The sequence below is a fragment of the Haliotis asinina genome, chromosome 8, assembly GCF_037392515.1.
Source record: "Haliotis asinina isolate JCU_RB_2024 chromosome 8, JCU_Hal_asi_v2, whole genome shotgun sequence".
NCBI classification, from domain to species: domain Eukaryota; kingdom Metazoa; phylum Mollusca; class Gastropoda; order Lepetellida; family Haliotidae; genus Haliotis; species Haliotis asinina.
The window spans coordinates 34163140-34187520 of record NC_090287.1 but is presented as its reverse complement, the minus strand read 5'-3'; the positions used below and the strand labels follow the sequence as shown (position 1 = coordinate 34187520).

The 24381-nt window shown below is 37.4% G+C and overlaps 1 protein-coding gene across 1 annotated transcript in view; it reads left to right on the top strand.

Moving 5' to 3' along the window:
• The first annotated feature begins 421 nt into the window (after window positions 1–421).
• Window positions 422–24381, top strand: part of LOC137295023 (tight junction-associated protein 1-like) — a 31591-nt gene continuing 7631 nt past the window's right edge. Inside the window, exons 1-3 of the mRNA XM_067826281.1 lie at window positions 422–819; window positions 4260–4342; window positions 5777–5820. Coding sequence (XP_067682382.1) covers window positions 4286–4342; window positions 5777–5820 — 101 coding nt within the window. The 5' untranslated portion in view covers window positions 422–819; window positions 4260–4285. The remainder of the gene's footprint in view (window positions 820–4259; window positions 4343–5776; window positions 5821–24381) is intronic.

Genomic DNA, 24381 nt, shown 5'->3' with positions numbered 1-24381 from the left:
CAGTCTGTCCGGTAAGTGAGTGTGTGTGGATTTTAAGTAGGCCAAGAAAAACGCTTAGAGGTAGTTAAACTATTGCACGTGTTTTTCAGTCGTATTTTAAATATTTTTTCTGAAAACATAATGTACTTATTTGAGTGATCGAACAATTCTGCTTTGAAGAACCTTTTAGGAATCACACATAACTACTTTTGACACAAATACAACCTGCATCTGCAAATCAATCAAATAATGGATTCTGTTAGCACGGGTTAAGCTTGAAATGAATCTATATCGTGTATATAATCATAATCTTTCAAGTAAAATGATAAAGTTTGGTTAAAACAGGATAACCAAAAGTCAAAATATGAAACAACGACTTCTCAACATCACACCGAGTTATCATTCTCTGTGGGGAGTTTCATGAGGAGTTTCCGATCAGGCGCAGACCTATCGGAAGTTAGAATGTTTGTTTGGAAAAATGTGTACACGTCAACTTGTCAAAATTAATGATTTACTACCAAAGTAATCCGCACAACACGACACCACAACATTATCACCACGGGGTTCCTACGCCCTGTTATCCGCCTCACAGTGTGAATTGTACGTCAAGCAACATCCTTGTTTTATCACCGAAGGTGACCCAAGGCCTGTCCAACGACCAACGTCCCAGTTTTCGTGCATACTGACGACTTCAATATCTGTAACACCTCATCCGTGTCACATCACTGTCGGCAAGTTGAAAATTTTCAACTGTTATCAGTTTGATAGGAGCGAGTTGGAGTTACACCCTGAAAATGATGGTTTCGTCCTCGAAAGAGTTGAAACGCACGAAACAATAAGGTTGGTATGAATCTGGGGCTAGAATGCAGTTTACCGGGCGCAGCACGAGCCTATGCCACTGAGCAATTATCTAACTACAGTGAACCCACCCTTTACGATCCTTAGCGTTTGGGTTTATAATTAGGGCTTGGCACCCATTACGATCCATAGGGTTTAGGGTTAGGCACCCATTAGTGAGCCATTTGATCCAGAAGCACAGTCACAGGTATTATCCACCCGTGTCTCCCTCTTTTTTACGATAAGGAAATATGTGTTTGATTGGCAGTTGAAATGTTTCAGTATGCTCAGATACAATTAAAGAAACATGTTAAAACTCATACTTACCATATGAGGAGTATATGTTCCGATGATATGATTTTACTAGAATGAACATGGTGAAATAAAATGGGGGATAGGGGAGAAGTCTTATTGGAGCACATGCATAAGGGCTGAGCAACTCAGAAAGTGTTGAGAAAGGTATTTTTTCAATACCCTGTGCAGTAACATCTCCATCCTTTCTACCACATCTGGCTGTCCCTTCTCAGTACTCCTTGCTTGTAACAAACAGTGATCTGTGACAATATTAATGATAGTTTGTTAAACAACTTTTTTACTCTTATGACCAAAATTTTGCAAAAACTTCACAGAGTTGGTATGATATTTTGATTGAGGTCAGCGTTTCATTGAGTATTTCATTTTTATTAGTTTTTGATGTAGATTGCAGTTCATCGGTTCGCTTTTGAGTCAAATGGAGTATAGTAGTAAAGAGACGACTAACAGGATTGGGAGGTCAAGTTTGTTGACATGGTATATGCATATCATTGTATCCCAACTGCATGGATCAATACTCATGATGTCAATCACTGGATTGTCTGGTCCAGGTTGATTATTTACCATGTTTACAGTCCAATGTTGCACAGCTGGAATATTGCAGAATGCGTCATTAGAGAACAAACAAAACCATTCAAAATTCTGTGGATGCGCAAAAGAACAGAAACCTTCTGTTATATAATGCATAAGATTATTTGTGAAGTATTTTTATTGAAAAAGACAGACTTCATGTGAAGAAACAAGGATGAACACAGAAATCAGATGGACACATGTTTTTGTCCAATCTGCCAGCTATTCAGTTGAAAATATAGCACAAAAACATCTGATGCATGGCAAGAATAGATTGTATCTGAAACTAATTTCATGTCCGGAATGGTATCTTCCAGTATTGTGTCATATTAGTTTACTGTTACTACATTTATGTAAAATATTAATAACTGTATGGCAAGGCTCATCAGCCACCTTTGGGATATCCCTCGGCACAGCTATCTTTATTTTAATTAAACAGATTGTTGGAATATATCATTGTCATGCTTCAACTAATATGACCTTTAATGTGTCAAGGTATTGCATTTCAGATGTTTATGATACATTTGTCCTTCAGGCCAGACCAATTTTATTTCTTGTTTTAAAGATTTTTGTTCTCAGAAAACCTGAATGCAGAAGGGGCAAAAATATCACCAATGAAAGTAATATTCCTTTTAAGTAGAAGTATTTATGAAGTGTATATGAGGGAACACACAACTTTACAGTTTTGGCCAATGAAAACATTAGGATTTTATAGTTTGAGGGAAGAAAATTGAATATTTTTTCTTATTCTTAAAAAATAAGTTATGATAAAATCCAAGCTGAAACATCCTGTTTCATTTTGCTAAAGAAGAAGAAAAGCTAAACTGGTCATTTTTCAAAAGGTATCATAACAGATCATAACATATTATCATAACAGATTACCCCACTATCTGTGCCATACTGCTCAATATGCCCATTCATGTCTACTGGATGCTGTAAGCTTATGGAAGGCTTTATTGCAGAATATTAACTTCTTACACACATCATTCATTTCAAATCTGCCTTAAGTTCCAGAGCTGAAGATCCAAATAGGGGTACAAGTGTTTCTCAAATATTCCACTGTCACTTGTGGTCAGGATGTATTGATCTCAGTGCTGAAAAATCAGAGAGAGCAGATTGTTTGTGAGGCCACCCTACAGAAGATGCACATCATTACTTCATTGTATGCAGGGATTGGGAAAGGCAAGGGCCAAGGGCCATTCTGCACACTAGAATGAAAAATGGCACATTAAAATTTTGAAGTTTACTATTGATACAAGGGCAGTGGCCCGTTCTAAATTAAGAAAATGGTTAATAATCTTGAAAATGGCCCAAAGTCAAAGTTCTCTTTCCCAGTGCCTGTGTATGTCCCAGATCTTTTGCTATAAGTGTAAAAAAATGTATTTATGCCAATGGCTTTTCATTAGAAAGATTCTTTTATGGAACAATTGCCATGAACAAGCAAACAAACTCAATCATAAAATCTTAAAAACAGTCCCTCTATTTATAATTGAAACTAGGCATTTTAACTGAGCAAATCATATTCTACAACTCATAATTCTCAAAGCTATACTACTATGGCTCCTGACTGCAAATGCCATTAATGTACATACAACCATCATGGGTGTAATTTTTTGACTTGATGTCATAACATCTACTTTCATAGATATTATCTTTTCTTGTTATGATAGTGTTTCACATATATATATATATATATATATTTGAGTTGTCTTCATAATTATAAGTTCTATTGAGCTTATTGACCAATCCAGTTCATGAAAATTCTGTTGTTGCTTTTTTGTCTTGAAATAAATATGTTTAAACCATATTTGGGATAGAATTCAAACTGTGGACTAGACTATGGTTCAAAGAACATTCTTTGGTCCATTTCATGAATTGTTTCCGTTTTTGTTAAAGAAGCTGACAAAGGCCGACTGTTTCTTAACTGCAATATCATTTCCTAAAATACTACATCAAGTGCAGTGTTTTTCGTCTAGGTTAAATATATATCTATCCTTAGAGTTCCAAATTATATTCCAAGTGAACTCGACGCTGCTTGTCGTAAGACCCAGCTAACGGGATTGGATGGTCAGGCTCACTGACTTGGTTGGCACATGTCAGTCGGTTCCCAAATGTGCAGATTGATGCTCTTGCTGTTGATCACTGAATTGTCTGGTCCAGACTCGATTATTTACAGGCCGCTGCCATATAGCTAGAATATTGCAGAGTGCGGCGTAAAACTAAACTCACTCACTCTCTCCAAGCGAACTTGGGGTAGCCTGGTTGTAAACCTAAAAACATCATCACTCATCCCTCCAAAGACCTAGGTCTGATTCCTGACAGTGTATGAAGTCCCTATCTGGTGCCTCTCAATTTGATATTGATGGAATATTGCTAGATGTAAATAAATACACCAACTAAAACTGTGCAAGGCTACATACTTCAGTCCAGGTGTCATAATGTGAGGTCTGATTGGACACATATGAAAAAACACTGATTCTGAAGAATACTAATAGTAAGAACTGATTAATGAATACACTTTTAGAAGCCTTTTGATGTTTTTAGTGCTTACATATTCACAGGCAGAGTACTGAAGGACAGGAACACCATGCATCGACGGACAAACTCTGAAGTTATTGTACCAAGGATGGCTAACATTTGCAAGGTATTGCCTGTCATGTCACTAGTTTTTTTTTTTAAATTTTTAAATTAACTCCTTGGAAACAGTTCTCTTCAGTAGGAATATAAATACTGTAAATATGTGGGGTTTTCTTTATAAAATTTAAGGAGAACATCTCGGGTATATTTGTTAAATTTCTTATCATTTACCAGTGATTACAGCAGTACCATAGGTTGGTGTTTTTAAGTTGCTTTTTTTCCATTTCTACTTGAAAATATTACTTGTATGTTTGTTTATTAAACATTTATCAGTTGATGCTTGAATATGAATTGTGAGTTCATGCATAGGAAATACCTTTTGGGTGCTTTCTGCCATCAGCTAATCAGCTTATTCTTTACCTGATGAGTGTGAATTGGCATGGCAGCAGTGACTGAAGGCTTTGAATATAGATTGTGTTTTCTAAAGGGATCAAATGTAACTTTCACATGTTCAGTTAAGTACATATTCTAATCAGTCTAACTAAACTTATCCTCAGTTCTTTTCATTACCCTCCACTACTGAGTCTAACAAAAAGGAAAGTCACATCAGGTAACCTTTGAGTGACCAATCAGAACACAGCTTACCAAATCGCGAAAGTGCACATACCTTTTGAACTTTTTATCTCGAAAAGTTTGGTACCCGAACGATTCCGAATACTATTTAGCGTATGCTCGCTTCCGGGTGATGCACATGGTGTACGTACAACCATGACAAACATGAGTAAACAGTTGCTGAAAATAGTGTTTTTGGCAATGTTCAAAGATGCTATCTTGCGGAAATATTTGTTAATGGTATCCATGTCAACAGAAACCCCAAAGCATATATACTGCAGGTCAAATAACTGTGCTATATGCAGATTTTTGTTTGTGGAGAGATCTGTGTCAGTGACCTGAATATTTTGAAAGTCCCTTCAATTCCTGTGTAGTAGCCGTTGTCTGATTGGTTAAATCTATTTAACCGTCTCACGTTTGATTGGATGGTTATTGGTCGGACGCGACCTTCTACTAGGTTTTGTTAGACTCATTGGTGGAGTGTAACGAAATACACTGAGCCTAAGTTTACTTAGACTGACATTCTAGTACTCTTCATATCTGAATCCTATCTGGGATGCAGATTCACACACTGAGGGTGAGGTGCCAGAACACACAGTCAGTGATCTAAAGTACTCTACCATAGCAGCTTTCACAAATGAGTTTTCTCTAATATGTCTAAAGTATGTTGAAATAATTGTAAATATTTCAGCATTGGCATTAAGAGAAAACAGGATCCTTCTGGGGCTAAATTTTCATTGTTTCAACAACAACAACAATAATAAGCTTTTGATAATTATGATTCTTGAGTTTTGTATTTCAGTTTCCATGTGCTTTTGATATGATTTATTAAAGTCACGTTTAACTTTATTTTACTGTGTTGGTCAAATGATCATATTTGTGTTTTCAGGATTGTGGATGTGCTTGTCAGACCTGCTTCAGCAATGGTTCCAGGTGAGAAACATTATGCTTATGCGGCACGGTATACCTATTACCCATGCTTGTCATATGAGGCGACTAAGGGGATTGAGTGCTCAGGCTCACTAACATGGTTGACACATGTAATTGTACCCCAGTTGCAATGTTCAATGCTGATCTTGTTGAAAACCCATGTTGATTCCCCACATGGGTACAATGTGTGAAGCACATTTCTGGTGTCCCAGCAACGATATTGCTGGAATTTTGCTAAAAACAGCATAAGCTGAACTCTCTCATTGCGGTGTGTCAGCACCTCTACTGGACTTGCAGGCTTGTCATGTCTTGACCTGTCATCCCAGAAATCAAACATCTAAGACTTGCTTCACCTCAAACTTGAAGCAGACATGCTGTGACATAATTGGAACATTGTTCAGAGCAGCATTAAATCCATTTTGTTCACTCAGTCCATGCAGTGAGCAAAAGCTGTCATGAGAGGAAGATCAGCGATGTACACAAAGGCTTGCTCTAATGATGGATGGTACAAGAAAATAGTAGCTGCTGTGTGCATGATGCAACCGCAGTTTGATACCTCATTGCGGGTTACATCATGACTTATTTACTTGTCACCTATGATTATTATTTACATCTCGACATGATCAAAAACATTTGGGGAAATTTTTTATGTTTGACATTCATGTGAGTAACAGAGGTGAAACAGTACACTTTTACCATGGCTTGGTCCATTTTGGTTTGGTATATGAGGAGTCACTTCTAGGAAAATAGCATCCATCTTACAAAGAATTGCATATATTTTGACAAATGTTTCGACTTTTTTTTACATGTTAGGAAAGGTTTGAAAAGTACTATATGCTATTTTTGGGATTACACTTAGTAAAGTGTAAATTCTAGTACCTTTTTACTAAGTGTAATTCCAAATATGGCATATATTACATTTGACCACTTTCTAAATGACATTCTGTAATCATAGGTTTAAAAAGGTTGATAAAATGATGAAAAACCAAAACACTGAATATTTTGACTGCATTATGGTGTACCAAACTGAAGGCAAAATGTTGTCTGTCTTACAGTCCCTGAACTACATTATTTTCCCCACTGCCTAGCTCTCCCTGCCAAGCTAAAGACATAGATGAAGGGAGTCTAGATTTCCCCATGTCGAATCGCTGGTCTCCTAGGGTCTCCTTTTGAATTTAAATGGGTTTGTTTGTTACTATAAAAATTATATATATTCAAAGACTAAGCATTAGTCTAGGCACAATACTGCGGTTCTGCTAATACGTAAGTATGGGTTTATGCTGTGTTTTCCAACAATATCATGAAAAGGGACAAGGGAAAAGAAATGGACTTCACACATTATCTTACCTCACACATGAATGTCGCTTTCTGATTGACTAAGCACCAGTCTATTATTTTCAATGTACCCTGCTTACAGGCGATGTATTATTTTCAATGTACACCGCTGTGAATTCCGACCTCTTCTGGTGCTTCGTGCTAGTATTTTTTTTCTCGAATAACATTGAATCATTTTTCACGCACGGAAACTACCAATGTCTTGCTATTGAACATCAATGGAAGGGAGATAACTCTAAATCTGCTTACCTTGTGGCGTCTGCAAAATGGCGATTCGCCTCGCATTCAACAGAAGTGCTTCAGACAGTTCAAAATGGAAACTTGGGTGTTCGGTAAGATAAATACGTTGTTCACTGGTCCCTGCGGCTCGGGGAACATGAACAAACCTCGAGGGTACATGAGCCCATGGACCCCTCGTGACCAGTGAACAACTTATAATGTACCCATATGCAGAGTTGTACCCAGTGTGTGAAGTCAGTGCTTTACCCACAAGGCTACCCTACCATCCTTTAATGTATATGTAGTAAAATGGTAATATGCAATACATTAATTATGCTAATGTATCTTATGCTAAATGAAAAAAGAGAAATGTTTCTGTGGCATCAGTATGTCACTTTTATTTGTGCATGTAACACTTTTTTATTGCCACTTGGCAGCATCCCAGTCATCCATTTGTCCATGATAAGAATGAGTGTCTGAAAGAACAAGTGTGACTGAATCTACAATTAACACATGCTAAACTTCCCGCTGTATTTCTGAGAGAAAAATAATAAAAATTTATTCCTCCCTTATCACTTTTTTTTTCCTTTAAGAATAAAGTCCTACTGCCATCATCACATTTGAAAAAAATGTGCCTGAGAAACATTTAATTTTTTTATATGGCCTGAGTATTGCTATTGTAAAGTGATTGGCGTTGCAGTAAGGTTTGCCATGGTCCAAGATCTTTTTGGACTTTTCTATTCTGATTTTTTCCTGTCATTGTGAGTATCATTAGATAGCATTGACAATGACAAACATACATTTATAATATTGATAAAATTGTCATCATTATACTATCTTTTTGCTTATTCTAGCCAGCGATTCTTGGTAATTCATAATTATTGCCTGTCATCTTGAAATAGTCGAAAAAAGAGTATATGTTATTTCATCCTGTTTTTGAAATAGCCTTATGAAAGAAGAGCATGTCAGCATTCATTTTTTCCACCTTGTCCCCGTTACACTTGCCCTGTGACAAAAAATCACTGAGGTATGAGGTATTAGCTATCAGTTTAAAAAGGCCCTGGAGTAGGTTATTGAGTACTCCTCACTGTTATGTATTTCTCTTGCTGTATACATATTGAACACGAAGTGTCCAAACTGTGTTTTCTTCATTAACACTGAACCGATGCTTGTTGGTATAACAGAAGTGGTGAATGTGTTTGCATCTTCCTGGCTGGTCATCCTTCCTTATGAATACTGGACCCATGAAGGTCTGGGTTAGAACTGATCTTCAGTAACCCATGCTTTTGTTAAGAGGCGGCTGATTAGTCAGGCTGGCTGATTTGGCTGACACTTGTAATTATACCCCAGTTGCAATGATTGATGCTGGTGATGTTGATCACTGGATTGTTTGGTCCAGATTTGATTATTTACAGACCGCTGCTTTATAGGTAGAATATTGCTCAGTCTGGTGATAAACACAAAACAAACAAAATGAGTGAGTGAGTTTAGTTTTTCGCCGCACTCAACAATATTCCAGCTATATTGTGGCGGTCTGTAAATAATTGAATCTTGACCAGACAATCCAGTGGTTAACAGCATGAGCATCCACCTCCTTGCAAAGATGATGCTCCATGGAGTAACTTCAACACAGCTTAAAGCATTGGTTTTTTAGTTCAGTGCTGTCACTCTCTGTTAAAGGGGCAGCTGAAAGTGTGTGACTAAATTTGATCACAAGACACAACAGGTTTTCTGTCCACATGTTTGTGATTTGATATACCTATCACTCACTAGTTTTTGAGAATTCTTCCGACATGTGAATTGAGCCTTGACAGTTAGGAGATTTCACATTCAAGCCACCCCAATCATGCCTGCCTCCCTCAATAGTTTTTGAGAATATTTTTTCTGACATGTGAATTAAGGCTTGACAGTAAGGAGATTTCTTATTCCAGTCCCCCCAACCATGCCTTTTAGCAACTTGTGAAGTTGTCACATGTGATTATGGTGACAGGCAAATAATGAAAGTCAGTGTGTGTCACACAATATGCATTTAGTAATAAAAAAGCTTGTCCATGCGTCAAGGCCCCCTGAAGGTCATTCACACAAAATACTTGCGAAATAACTTATAGTTTTCTGAAGGCTTTGTCAGTCATCCTCAAGGCTCTCATTTTGATAAATCTTAACTAACTCCTGGATTCATTCTAGTGATCCCAGCAACCTCAAATTACTTGCTTTTGATTTTCATCAGCAAGTTTGATTAGCTACCCTACTCAGTCTAACGGACCGATCATAATATGAGGCAGTCCCTATCCTCATTAATACGGCAACTAGTCCCATTGATTTTTGATAGCACTTGTGAGAAATTCAACTTTAAAAACTGACTCACAAAGACAGCGTTCAACAACACTTTTTGTGGAAAGGATTGGTTCAGTGTCTTTTAAAAATGGTAGTTTTAAGTTAAATTTTACCCAGTTCCTTTTTCGTTATCATGATACTTGTTTGGTTGGTAAAATATGCTAATTCAAATCAAGGGTAGATTATGCCTGATTGCCAGAACCAGGGACATGCTGTAATGGGTTAGAGAAGGATGTGAATGCAAGTCCTAAAGGTACAGAGGATGGTGTGAAGGAGTGACCAACATGGGTTAGTCAGACTCATAGAATTGGTTGACTCATGTCATTGTATCCCAGTTGCCTAGATCGATCATGGTGATGATCACTGGATTATCTAGTCCAGACTGAAATATTTGTAGACCACTATTCATATAGCGGGAATATTGCTGAGTGCAGCATTGAACAGCAAACAAAAACGAAACAGCTTGTCAGCCGAGAGACACTTTTGTAGCTGCACTATGATTTCCCATGGGTTTGCCTTGTTCAGGCCATAAAACCTGCACATTGCCACCTCATTATGACAGAGGTAAAGGACTTCCTGTGCATATGTTGTATGCTGCTGAGCGTGTGTATACACTGAAATGATGTTTGATGTACCAACAGAATTACCATACAAATGCTTCTAATAAAGTTATATGTGTTCAAGCCTGTATTTATTACAATTGGTGTCTTGTACTCACATTCTCTCAGTGCTGATTCTATACTGAGTCATCAAGATATCATATTATCTAGCTCTACAGCTTCAGTATGTAAATCTATGTATTGAGGTAGCCTAATAGTGAAAGTGTCTATTTGTTACACTGAAGACAGGGTTTCAATTCCCAATATTGGTATAATGTGTGAAGCCCTTTTCTGGTGTCCCCCACAGTGATATTTCTGGAAGTGGATAAAAGTGTAGGACCATACTCACTCTTCACTCGGTATCAAAATATCCACGAGTGGATTTTAGGAAAATAGCCTGTACATTTTGAAATGAAATGTTCAAGAGCTCATTGTTGCTAATCTTAACTGGTTGGAAAGTGTAAACTGTTTCTAATATATTGTATTTGTTTTGGGAGGGCATTACTTGACTCTCAAGATACGTTTATGCATCATATATTCGATAAAATTGAGACCTGTGAAGATCTGGTTTAGAATTGGACGTCAGTAACTTATGCTTGTCATAAGAGCTGACTAACAGGATTGGATGGTCTTGGTTAGTACATGTCATGCATCTGTTGCTCACTGGATTGTCTGGTCCAGACTTCATTTGATAATTTACAGACCACTGGAATATTGGTGCGTTAAAGAACAAAACCCAAATGGTAAATTTACTCTCTTACTATCATCGTGATTTACAGGCATGTTTTGTGATGGCCATAATGAGAATGACCTTCACTGAAGGAGAAGTGGTATTCGTCACAAATTAAGGTGTTGGCTCTTCCTCATCCAACTTCAAATCCTTACATGGTTGAAATGTGTAAAGTCCTTTCATGATTTGTGCCTTGATCAGAAAGTGGTGCATTACCAACACTTATGCACAGCTAGTTATGATCCTTTTCTCTGTGGTTGTCCAACTATGACTGAAATATTGTCAGTTCGGCGTATCATTTTAACTCCCTCCCTCGTCTTTCTGTGCTTAGGTAACCTAGTGGTTAAGGTGTTTGATGCCCACAGAAAAAGAAGTAGTTTGATTCCATACATGGCTACAAAATGTGAAACTCATGTCAAACTCTTGCCATAATAGTGCTTGTTTGTTGCTGAAAGCTATGAAAACCAGTAACTGACTCTTTGTTATTTCTCCCATCATGTGTGCGTCTGCTTCCCTACAGTGATGCCGCTGTAGCCTTTTAATTCATAATATTTTTATGGTTCCTTACAACAAGGAAAAGTCACGATTGTGATAGATATGAATAATTCCTTTCGTAGCTTTTCATGTGATTAACATGATAAAAGCCAAGACTGATAATCACCCTTCTAAAACCAAAATGACCTTTTCATGTTGGATTCGTTGAGACACATGGTGAGTTTTCAGTGACCTGCATTGTTTGCTTAGCATCATTCTGTTTTAAAAACTTGCATTTTCTCATTTTCACAAAATGTCTAGAACAGTTTTTCCCTGATCAAAAAGACAGTATTTCTCTAATTTCTTTCAGTGTCATTAGAAAGTTAAAAAATATACCAAAAGTTCAGGTCTATTGTTTTATAAACTAACATATAAAAATGGAAGACCCAAGACTGGTGACTGTAGCCTAAGACTGGTGATACATGCACAATGTAGCTTTGTTCCTTTACATACAAAATACAATTTCTAATTGTACAAAATGTCAAATGTAGCTATCAAATATTTTTGTCTTCTAATTCTCTAATTTCTTACAGCGTCATTCAAAAATGAAAAAGCATATGAAGGATCCTTGTTTTTGTTTCTTCATAAACCAGCAAATAGAGAAGGAATGCCTTAGACTGATGACTATAGAACGATACTCTTCCCTGTCACTGAAGTTGGCTTATGACAACAGAGTATATGATGAGACTCCTCTCTGTGTGATTGATCCGCAGCCAGCTGTCGGTCCAGATAACTCCTCTCCCCTGTGTATTGATTCCCCGTCTGTAGTGTCATTAACAGAACGTCCCCCCCTCCCCCACTAGTAATTGATTTATGTCTTATAAGTGAAGTTGTGGCAAACTGGCTTAGACCAGCACGAAACCTGGATCTTCTTGTTTGTTTTCAGGGATTACATTCAGGCACACATAGTTTAATTATGAGAAAGGAGCTTCTTTGGCTATAGAAGATTTTTCCTCATTTAATGAGTACCTGATGCTTATGTTTTGTCACAGTGATAACTGTATTTTAGTGTGGGAAATTTGTGCTATCACTGTATTAGCTTTGAAAACTGACCTTTAAGTTCAAAGGAGGGAGTAAACTTTTGGTATTTCCTCAAAATATTTATACAATGAAACTTATGGTAATTTTGTTATTGATGTGAATGGAATTTCCAATTCCGGATGATTTGACAGGGAGGTAATTTGATAAGACAGGATGATGGAAGTAATTCAGCCCTGAATATAGCTGAAAGCCATTTTCATGTTACTCTGTATAAATATCACAATGGCTGAAGCTGTCCAGCAGTGTGAAAGCTTGGCTTGAAGGAAGACTGGTATCTGTGTTTAAGATGAAGAGTTTAGGATCTTAGCCTCATGTCAGTCTCTCAGCTGCTTTCTTAGCTGCAGACCGTAGCTTGCTTTGCTGATGAGCCGGTGAATCCCTGAATCCCTTCATTGAATGGTGCTGTAGTTTGTCATCATCTCTCTCAAACAGCGAACTGAGCTAGCCTCACAGAAATAATCAATTTCATCTACTCCAGAGTTCCCTAGAAACAAAATTATTAGGCAGCATTTGTGTTCCGTCTGCTATTAATGATTCATCTACACTGAATGTAGGGTCGAGGACTTGTGTTCTAGTTCCCGTGTTGATCGCCTGAACCGTGAATCATAGAGGTTATAGAGTGATACTTTTGTGTGATTGATATGACCTCTTCAGACCCTTCTGACGGAACTGTTTTATTCCCATGCTTCATAAAGATGGAGGTGCATTAACATGATGGCAGACAATAGCCGTCGTTCCAGGTGCAGTACGTGCATGTGTGTTGTTCTGTTGGACATGTGAGAGTGGCATCACGTCGCCAGCCTCATTATTTCATCATCCTGTGCTGTTCCGGAGCTGGAATCACGAGGGATTTTCTACAGCACTGTCATAACAACACCATGTTGTCTTGAAACTGGACTGAAGCCGACTCACTCTGCTTCGTTGCCTCATCCATGTTACACTGATGCCTTATACTACATAACGTCCATGTGCCTAACTCAATAACTCCAAGTGCTTTAACGTCAACTGAAAGCAGTGTTGATGTTTTTGGATACCATGGATGAAGAACATGGCGTTTATTTCGACTGAAGTAGAAATTGGGATTTCCTTAAACGATGAAGAGGTCAGCCTGACCTAATTAGATTTTTACGGAGCCACTTAAAAGTATTGATTGTATTGTCATCAAGATCGCAAGATGAGTAAGAGACATTGTGGACCTGTTTGGTAAGATGTATTTCTTGATAATACCATTTTATATTATATTATTCCATATTTAACTCGCTTAATCATTTTATTCTGTCACTGCAGTGTATGAGAACCATTGGAGAGTTTATCTCGGTTGCAATTTGTAAGCATCTGTCTATGTAATGGTTTCCTCGTGTGAGTTTCCTCACCAGGCTGTTGACATGAATCTTTCCATGTTAGATACAGAATCAGTAAAATTTTCAAGATTTAGTTTTCATTTGTATCAAATTGGTAATTAAGCATTGGGCTCAATATTTGCGTCAATGTTGAAAATGTCACTTCCAATAAGAGTAATTATAGAGGATTGGTTCAGGCACAAGGTTAAAATATGAAAAAAAAAAATCATGACATATTAGCAAATATCTGTATCACATTGATGCAAACAGCACCAATATTTTCCGGTTAGTGAACAGAAAGCACTAGCCATGAACATGGTGAAGACAAAACTTGGTGAGTAACACGTAAACTAGGGATGGCAAATAAACCATATTTGAATATTTTCTGATACAAGTGTCCCTATTGCTATACATCTTGTTTTATAATGGGACATGCAGATACTACTCTACATACTGTGGCCTTAAGAATGTTTGTTGTAGTTCTGATAAGTTGTCAAGAGTATATTATCACTTCTGCCATGGAGATTAATCACCCAACTTGTTGAGTTTGAGCATGATTGAATGAATTTAGTTCTAATATAGACAATATTAGGACATTTTCAATGATAGTACCTATGTATGTGTAATATTCACTAGAAAGTATTTGAGATTAATATGAAAGAAAACAGTTTTGTGCATTTTTTTTTTTGTCCTGGCCTCATTGCCATGTGTTATCAAACTAAGGCCAACTGTGCAATCCAGTTGTGTATTCTGATTTCTGAGAACTTTTCCAATGAATGTTGCTATTCATCTGTAATATTTACAAGAACAATATGTAAAAGAGGTCTAAAGAAAACAATTTTATGGATTATGGTGTGGATTTGTCCTGGTTTCATTGTTGCACATGTCCAAACAAGAGGCTAATAGTGTATACTAATTTCTGAGAACATATCGAATGGCAGTAGCGATATATATGTAATATTCTCAAGAAAATTAGGAAAAGGGATATGAAAAAAAACCAGTTTGTGTATTGTTGAGATTTGTTTGAACTTCATTATCATAGATTTCCAAAGTAGGATCCAACTGTGTATTCTAATTTTGTAGCTACACATTATGTTAGCAAGTATACTTATCCATAGTACCTAATCTTGGTCACATCTACAATACAGTGGAAGCTGTCAAAACCGTCATCTGTCCAATCCAGCATGTTGTTAACACTGGAATAAAGTCTCAGTCCCATGCATGACATCTACAATTATCATCAGCTCTAAAGTCTGGTTCATTGTTTTAACCGGATTGTTTCTCTAGTCCCAGTGTGTGCCGGTTTAGACAGCTTCCAAAGTATATGCAACCAGACTGATTCTGCAACCTGACGCTGTTAGAAACGAGGATAAAAACATATTCATACACAAGTAATATTGATTCATGAAAATGTGGGAAAAAAAACATATATTAAAATCACAACAAACATCCATGGCAATGCATGTATTTATTAACTTAATAAGTATAAACAATTATTGCCAGATGGTAGTACATTTTCAGTTAATGATATTTCAGTTTGTAGTATGGTATGTTAAGCCACCTCACCAATTTTTTCTGTACATATTTTTACAGAAGATGAATAAAAAAATCAAATTTATTTGGCATGATTGATGATGCGATATCAAGATAACAAAGTGATAAACGCCTCATATAATCGGCTATCATGGAATAATGGCAAAATAACTGTTTTGATAGTTGTATTTTATGACTTTTCTGTGTAACCGATGGATGGTGCTCAAAGAAAGGCTATCAGTTGGCTGTACATCAAAAACATCATCTGTTATTTCTCCCAGATAGAACTCCTCTTGTGTTTCTGGTTGCCATGCTTCTCCACAAGCATGTTCCAATTAAAGAACGCTGTGGGATATTATGACAGTCAAAGACTGACTCTAAATGCTTTATGTAATATTGTATGGACAAGGAAATATCAAGACCTCATGAGTCATTTTCATGAGAACTCAATAAAGCATGATTATTAGTGATTAGTTGATAACTAAATCCGTGTAACTTGATTATTGCAAGGTATTCTCTTGCTTCAAGCAACATGGCAACCGATATTTGACAGCCAGCAAATTGATGTCATTCAATTTGACACCAGAAAGGGTTATTTAGTCCAATTATGCCTTTTTCTTGAACAATTGATCACAAAATAACAGACCTAGTTGGACTTGGCTATTTGAACATCATTATAGAATTATCTCATGGAGATGTCTGTGTTAGAGAAAAATGACGTGAAACGCAGTATGTTTAGCTAATAGAATATGCATCACATGAGATTATTAAGAACGCTTTTAAAACTAAGGTTTTGGAGTCGTCTAAGCAAACACAGTGGATCAATGAAGAATTGGTCTTTACAAACCCATGCTTGTCATACGAAGCGAACTGAAAACTCACTCACTCATTCACTCACTCACTGAGGATTTAAATCTTGGTTTTGTCCTGGTTTCATTGGGGTTGACAACTTTCTGGATTAGACAGATGCCGGTTTTGACAGCTTCCACTGTATTAAACACGTCACTATGGGCTATCCTCCAACAATAGAGGGATTGAGTATAGGTTTATGCAGTCATTAGCAATATTCCAGCAATATCACAGTGGGGACACTAGAAATGGGCTTCACACATTGTACCCATGTGAGGAATTAAACATAGGTCTTCATCGGGTTGGTGATGTAGCGTAGTGGTTAAAGTGTTGGCTCGTCACAGAATCAAAGGGTAAAATATGTGAAGCCCATTTATGGTGTCCCCTGCCGTGTTATTGCTGGAATATTGCTAAAAGTGGCATAAAACCACACTCACTCACTCACTCACTCACCATTCAAGGCTAAGAGGTACTACCAAGCTAAACCACCACCCTTTCCACATAAGACCTGACTCAGAAATATTTAAATGGAGGGAATAATGTTAGGAATGTTTGAAACTAGAGCTGGTACGTTTCACTCACATATGTCCTTTATCTAATCTTATGCCTTCATAAATAGGGGGGTGGGGTAGCTTAGTGGTTAAAGGATTTGCTCATCGCTGAAGGCCCGGGTTCGATTCCCCACACAAAGTGTGAACTGGCCTCATTTCTGGTGTCCGTTGTGACCATGATGTTGCTTGAATATTGCTCTGAGTGACGTCAAACTAAAACTCACATACTCACAAGTTTAAACCCAGTTCATGTTTTTGTGCAGATATATACTGAATATATATTGACTGAAGCAACGTTCTATGTTAACAGTTAAGGGTCTACTTCAGCAGTTATTGTAAAATATTAAAACACCCTTTAAAAATTCTACTCTTTTTACTAAAGAATCTGGGGCTTATGATTCTATTAACCTCAATGTAATGAAAACGGAAAAACTTCTGAAATGCTCCATTTTTTATATTTTCCCGATTGCAAACTTGCTGATCGGTTATTCCTCATGGGGCAAGTACTTTTGCCTAGCAATCTCCATGATGGCCTTCTTCATCACCTTGTTTGAAAGTATAATGCTCTCACCTCCGTAACATCCAGCTCCTTCACTGATGATGGCATTAACGAGGGATGAAGCAGATTGGAACGTTACATTATCTCTAAATACTGTCCCGCATCTCATCCCTAAAGACAGTCTGTGTAATTAGATAATTTTTAGCGTGATTTTATCATGAATAAATGTTTTGTCAATGATTTCTTTAACCTGAGTTAATAGTGGATTTAACTCACCGTCAAGTTGGTTGGTAGACTGCTCTGATGTTACTGGACACTGATTGTATGGAAAGCTAGGATTCCATGTTTGGTAGTCAGGATGTAATTTGTGATTGTAATGCCTAATGCTTAATCAGTAAATGCACAATCCATATTGACTGTTTCATGAATGCCACATGCATAATTGTAGTTTCACTATTGTCACTTAAAGGTACATTTCAAAACTTAATTTTGTTTTCGAAAAATATGTATGAAATATATTTTCTCACCAGCTTGATCCATCGTCTAGTTTTTTGAAAGAAGAATCAAAATGGTCAAAAAGTATGGTACTGTTTACAAGATCTTTGCGAAAGACAATATGCAGAGTGTCATACTGTGAGTAATTTTGGGAGCTGAATATTTATTCATCAGACTGTAAGATATGAAAGTGAGTTCGTGATCTTGCTGTGATTTATAAGACCAGAAAACCCATTTGAAACATATTAAGACACAGTATTGAATAAAATTCTTCACCTAATACTGCCATTGAGTAGTAACATTTCAAGAGTAGGTAAAGTTAAGAAATTTTTCAAAGACAAACCAATCAAGACATGTTTATCTACCAGCCAGTCTGTGACGTGAATAAGCCAGATACTTGTACAACATGGTATGGTAATTTTTAAAAATACCAGTCTGATGTGAATTGTTATTATAGTGAGTGAGTGAGGATTGTTTTACGCTGCTTTTTGCTGTATTCCAGCAATGTCATAGCGGGTCACTAGAAATGGGCTTCACTCATTGTACCTGAGTGGGAAACAAACATAGGTCTCCAGCATGAGGGGCGGTGAGGTAACCTAGTGGTTAAAGTGTTGGCTCTTCACATTAAAGACCTAGGTTTGATTCCCCACATGGGTATGGTGTCCCCTGCTTTGATATTGCTTCTCACATTGCATCCACATAGCATTTGAACCCAGGTCTGCCGTGTGACTAGAAATGCTTTAACCTCTAGGCTAACCTACTGCTCCTGATTGTTGATATTGTAAGGACTGTGTCAGATATCGATGAACAATGAAATGTGTAAAATAGAGTTCTGTTTTGAGCAAATGTAATACATGTAATTTCAAATTTAGCTACTATCTTAGATTATGTCTGCATTATTTCTGCCATATTACTGGTACACAGTTAGCTGCAGAGTCCTGATGCTTGCATTATTAGTAGGTGGTGTAAAAGAAATGTTTTGATTGGAAATGCACAATAGTTCACTAATGCTTTGTATATTTTTAGAAAATGCTGCATTTATGTTGCAAGTAAATGCTAAGCCTTTTCAGTGTTAAGTTGTCATCGTTACCATATTTATTTCACCAGAGCTCCAGATAAGGTGCGTATTTGCATAAAATATGCTGTGGAAAAGTTGAAATATGCAAGAAAAATAAATGCCAGTGTATGAATATCATCATTTGTTACATCATCTGATACCTATCTTGGTATCTTGATTTACACCAAAATGGAGTGAGTGAGTGAGTTCAGTTTTACACCACTCTCAGCAATATTCCAACTATATGGCGGCGGTCTGTAAATAATCAAGTCTGGACCAGACAATCCAGTGATCAACAACATGAGCATCGATCTGTGCTATTGGGAACCAATGACGTGTCAACCAAGTCAGCATGTCTGACTATCCGATCCTGTTAGTCGCCTCTTACAACAAGCATAGTCGCCTTTTAAGGCAAGCCTGGGTTGCTGAAGGCCTGTTCTACCCCGGGACCTTCACGGGTCTTCACGGGTCACACCAAATGGATGTAGACTAAGGCACATATTATTTTTTACAGCAAAAGTAATTAAAGCTGTATTAGTTTTTAGCTGTATATAATTTAGCTTTTTGGGGAGGATATTGTCATTATAAAAATTGAGTGAAAAATGTCGCAGCTGTTATTATTTGGAATGAATGCCTGGATTTTAAAAACATGGTGTGTATCTAAAAGTATAGGTACACACTTATAAATAGAAATACCTGCTTAGTTTCAAATGTATGGGTATCATACCCACATAGTCAAAAGGCTATCGGGAGCTCTGGTCACTGTGATCTGATAATGTCTGACAGGGAAGAGTGGGTGGTACAGGGGTGTTAGTGTTACCATTGAGGAATGTCATCAGTCACAACACTTTGTTTACTTTCAGCAAATGTAACAAAGTCTGTTATACAGTCACTATTAGCTGACTCACATGGTGTTGCATTCTTTGCCAAGGTAATGTAGTCTATTACTCAACTGGCCCTTTCCATTACCAGTGTGGAGTGGTTGGGAAGCCTTAAGTGGTGAAAGCATTCATTCATCACGACAAAGGTCCAGGTTCAATTCCCACATTGGTACAAGGTGTGAAGCCCATTTCTGGTCTTCTCTTCTGTGATGTTGTTGAAAAATTTCCCAAAGTAGCGTAAGACCATAATCACTCACTCAGTTATTTGTGTGGAACCAGGTGAGGTTGCCATGTGGTTAAAGTGTTTGCTTTTCAAGGTGCTGGCTCTTCAAGATCCATCTTCAAATCCTTTAAAAATGGAGTTGTGTCTTATCATGATTCCTGCCTTGATAGGAAAGTGGTGCAGAACAAACACTTACCTCCCTTTTACTGAAGTCACAATATGACTGAAATATTGCCGATATGGTGTGGAATTTTAACTCATTCACTCTTTTTTGTGTGGGATCCTTGGGTAGTCTAGTAGTTAAAGTGTGTGATCTCACAGAAAGAACTAGTTTGATTCTCAACGTGGGTGCAACATATGAAGCCTATTTTTCGTGCTCGTCTGGAATTTTGCCAAAAGGGGCATAACACCAAACTCACTTATGTAGTTCAAATTGCTGCATCATTAAACTCATTTTGTATATTATATGTTGTGGAAGCGGTACTTAGTAAAACCATCCAAGAGTTAAATGTTTTGTTAGCTGTTCAGTTATGATGCTTTATTCTAGCAAAAATAGCTTTGAAATGATCATGATAATATTTAGAACTTGAGGAAATATAAACACTGAGATCATTGCCAATAGCTGTAACCCACATCAGAATTAGATGCATTTGCCAGTCCAGTTTGGAAACATTAGTTGTGAGAGCGTGAACAGGATGGGCTGGTACTAAGTAATGTTTGAGTGTTATCTAGAATCTGATCCATATGTAGTTTCATTGGTGGAATGTTAGCTCTAAAGTATACATGTTTTCACCTTTCAAGCTGTGCATAATTTATGTTTTACATGTGACCTATGTTTTGAGGTAGATATTATTTATAAACAAGATTAGTATAGACATGCTGGTGAAAGTGGGCCATAATCTGTATTCATGCAGATTTCACTTCAAGACATTGCTAAGTTATAAAATATATACCAGTAAAGTCATTGATCCATACAAATGACTTGTTGGTGTGTGTTGGATAACAAATATTCTGATGCAATTGTTTTATAATTAAATAATATATCATATGCAGGAGTATTAAAGGACCGTACATTTCAGATGTGGACAGCTTTTCCCCCTCGTGCTTGGTAGTTAGGTATTGTGTAAACTTGATAAACTTGTAGGGGTGGTAATTCCCCCATGAAATGCATCATGGATGATACTGCTGCTTAAAGGGGTAATCCTGATGGGTAAGCAGTTGAAGTAACCATAGTGGCGTCATTTGATTTTGAGTGGTATAAAATATAATATTAACTCTGGGCATACTAAAAAGCTAAAATTCTGAAATCATTTTCATAGGAAACAATCACAACCTTTTTCCTTTCTTAAAGCAAATGTGGTGTTTTAGATAGCCATGTGGTCAAGGTGTTCACTTAGCACGCTGAAGATTTGGGTTCAGTTGTCCACATGGATGCAACAAGTGACGCCCATTTCTGCTGTTCCATGCAGTGATATTGCTGGAATATTACTAAAATGGCGTAAAAGTAACTCGCTATCAAAGTAACATATCCAAGCCAAGTTACACTGTGTAGCTGTAACATGTCTATGTGTGTTCCCAGTTGAGGCCTGTAGCAGTCTACTAAGTATCAGATGTCATCAGTGTAGATGCTACATGTCTGTGTGTGTTCCAAGCTCAGGCTTGTAGCAATCTGCTGGACCTCAGACGTTATCATTGTTGCTGCTACATGTCTGTGTGTTCTAGCTGAGATCTGTAACAGTCTACTGAATGTCAGACGTCACCAGTGTAGCCGCTACATGTCTGTGTGTTCCAAGCTCAGGCTTGTAGCAATCATCTAGATCTCAGACGTCATTAGTGTTGCTTCTACATCTCTGTGTGTTCTAGCTGACATCTGTAGCAGTCCACTGAATGTCAGACGTCACCAGTGTAGCACCTACATGTCTGTATGTCTTCCCAGCTAAGGTCTTTACCAACCAATCTGTTAAATGTCAGACGTCATCAGCTCAGTATGGATAAAATGTCAAATGTACATTTGAAGGGACATGTAACTGAAACAGTTTCAAAATTACCAAATGATTATCTGTCAGAATATGCCTGTCGTCCATTGTGCCATTTATCTATGTGTGTTTACAGTGATTTAACGCCAAATTTAGATGCTAATAGTTGTAGAGAGCTTTTCACAAGCAAGAAATTCAAAAGTTGGTCTGTCATGGTTGTTGATTTGTATGCATATCTTGTGCAGCTAAAAGTCTTTACTTTATGGCATATTCTATGCCAGTCTAACGCTTCAGTGAATTTGGAGCCAATATTTCTCGTCTGTTTGGACACAGGAATTAATGCCTTTTGAAAGCCGAATTTGAAAAACTTAACTGATTATATTTAACCATTGGAGAATCCATAGAGATTTCAGGGCTTCAGTTAAATGTGTGCAAAACATGATAATAAGTGCAATTGGGATGGATTTCATGCTTTTTGAAAGCTAAATTTGAAGTCATATAGTGATTTCAGGGCTTCTTCTTTTAAAACGGAGAGAATATTAACTGAACTTTATAATCGATGGGCTACCAGATATATATTATGGACTTTAACAATGAAACATATTGAAGGCTATTTATTGAATTAGGTGTTGCCTTTGACCTTTCCAAGCTTTGTGAAGCTGTAATTGTACCAGTATGGGGGTGATACTTTAAAACTATAACTGCCTTCCTTTATATGAGTAATGTACTTTGAGACAGCAAAGATTAAGTAGTCCCAGCAGGACTTTGTGGTATGGTCATTACAGACACAACATGGGAGAAGCACCAGGAATGCAAAACGCCAGTGTGTGCTTTTAATGTGACAACTGAGGAATTGCACGTATGATGTTGGCATAGTTGTATGAGCTGACACGTTCTTATCATCATGCATGTTCTGCATGTCAGGTGACTCATTAGGGTAGCCAAGGGAGATTGCCTGATTCATCCACAACTGCCTCTTTGGTTGAGGCAATCAGGACTACTTAATGGTTTATAATTTCCGGAATTGGTGTACTTGCTTCTGTCATTTCTGAATGTCCTATCAAATAATCAGTCTGATATTATAACTCTCAATGTAAGAAATTGAGACATGTCATGTTCACTGATTAATGCTGAGGCATAAGATTCAACCATGTTAAGAGTTCCGAGTTTCACTGCAGCAGACATCTAACTAATGTACACAGGTCAGACTTTCACTGCAGCAGAGTTAGCTTAACTGATGTAGATAGGTCAGACTTCACTGCAGCGGAAGTTTAACTGATGTAGACAGGTCAGACGTTCACTCTAGCAGAGTTAACTTAACTGATGTAGACAGGTCAGACTTTCACTGCAGCAGCAGTTTACCTGATGTAAACAGGTCAGACGTTCACTGCAGGAAAAGTTTAACTGATGTAAACAGGCCAGGCTTTCACTACAACAGAAGTTTAACTCATGTAAACAGGTTCAACTTTCACTGCAGCCAAAGTGTAACTGATGTAGACAGTCCAGATGTTCACTGCAGCCGAAGTTTAACTGATGTAAACAAGTTCGACTTTCACTATAGCAGAAGTTTAACTGATCATGAGCATAGAATTCATGGAGACAGTGCAGACTTTCACTTCCACAGAATGCCAAGTCCATCCAAATAGTTCAGACTTAACAGCTACAGACAATAGAATCCATGCAGACAATTAAAACTTTCACTGCTGAATCCATGTAGACAGTTAAAACTTTCACTGCTAAATCCAGTTTAGGCTTTTCTCAGCTACAGAACATAGATTCCATATATACTTTCTAAAGTTTCACAGCTGCAGAACACATAATCCATGTAAACAGTTCACACTTGTATTGTGTCCATGTTTTTAAATAGTCACATGATGCATATTTGCTCTTTGGAAGTGTCTTAAATTGCCATGCCATGTACTTTATCGTGATTCTAAAGATGAAATCATCATGTAATTATTTGGTTTGAATTTGATCTTAGTTGGAGGTATTTTGTGCTGAAAAACTGTTTGGATCTCAATAATGACATTTTGAACTGTTGAGAATATATGTAAGTTAGGGGAGTAGGTAGCCTAACGGTTAAAACATGTGCTTCTGATACTGAAGGCTTGATTCCCACATGGGTACATTATGTGAAGCACATTTCTGGTGTCCCCGGTTTTGATATCACTGGAACATTACTAAATTCGGTATAATACCAAACTCTCTTATTCACTCATTCACACATATAGGTGAGCTACAGTGCCAGAGAGTAATTTCTTTGACATTTCATTTGTAAGTGTCAGCAGTATTGTCTGTATAAAGATGAGACAATTAAAGGGAAGGCTTGGTGTATTTCAAGGCACAAAAAGATCAATAGACGCCATAG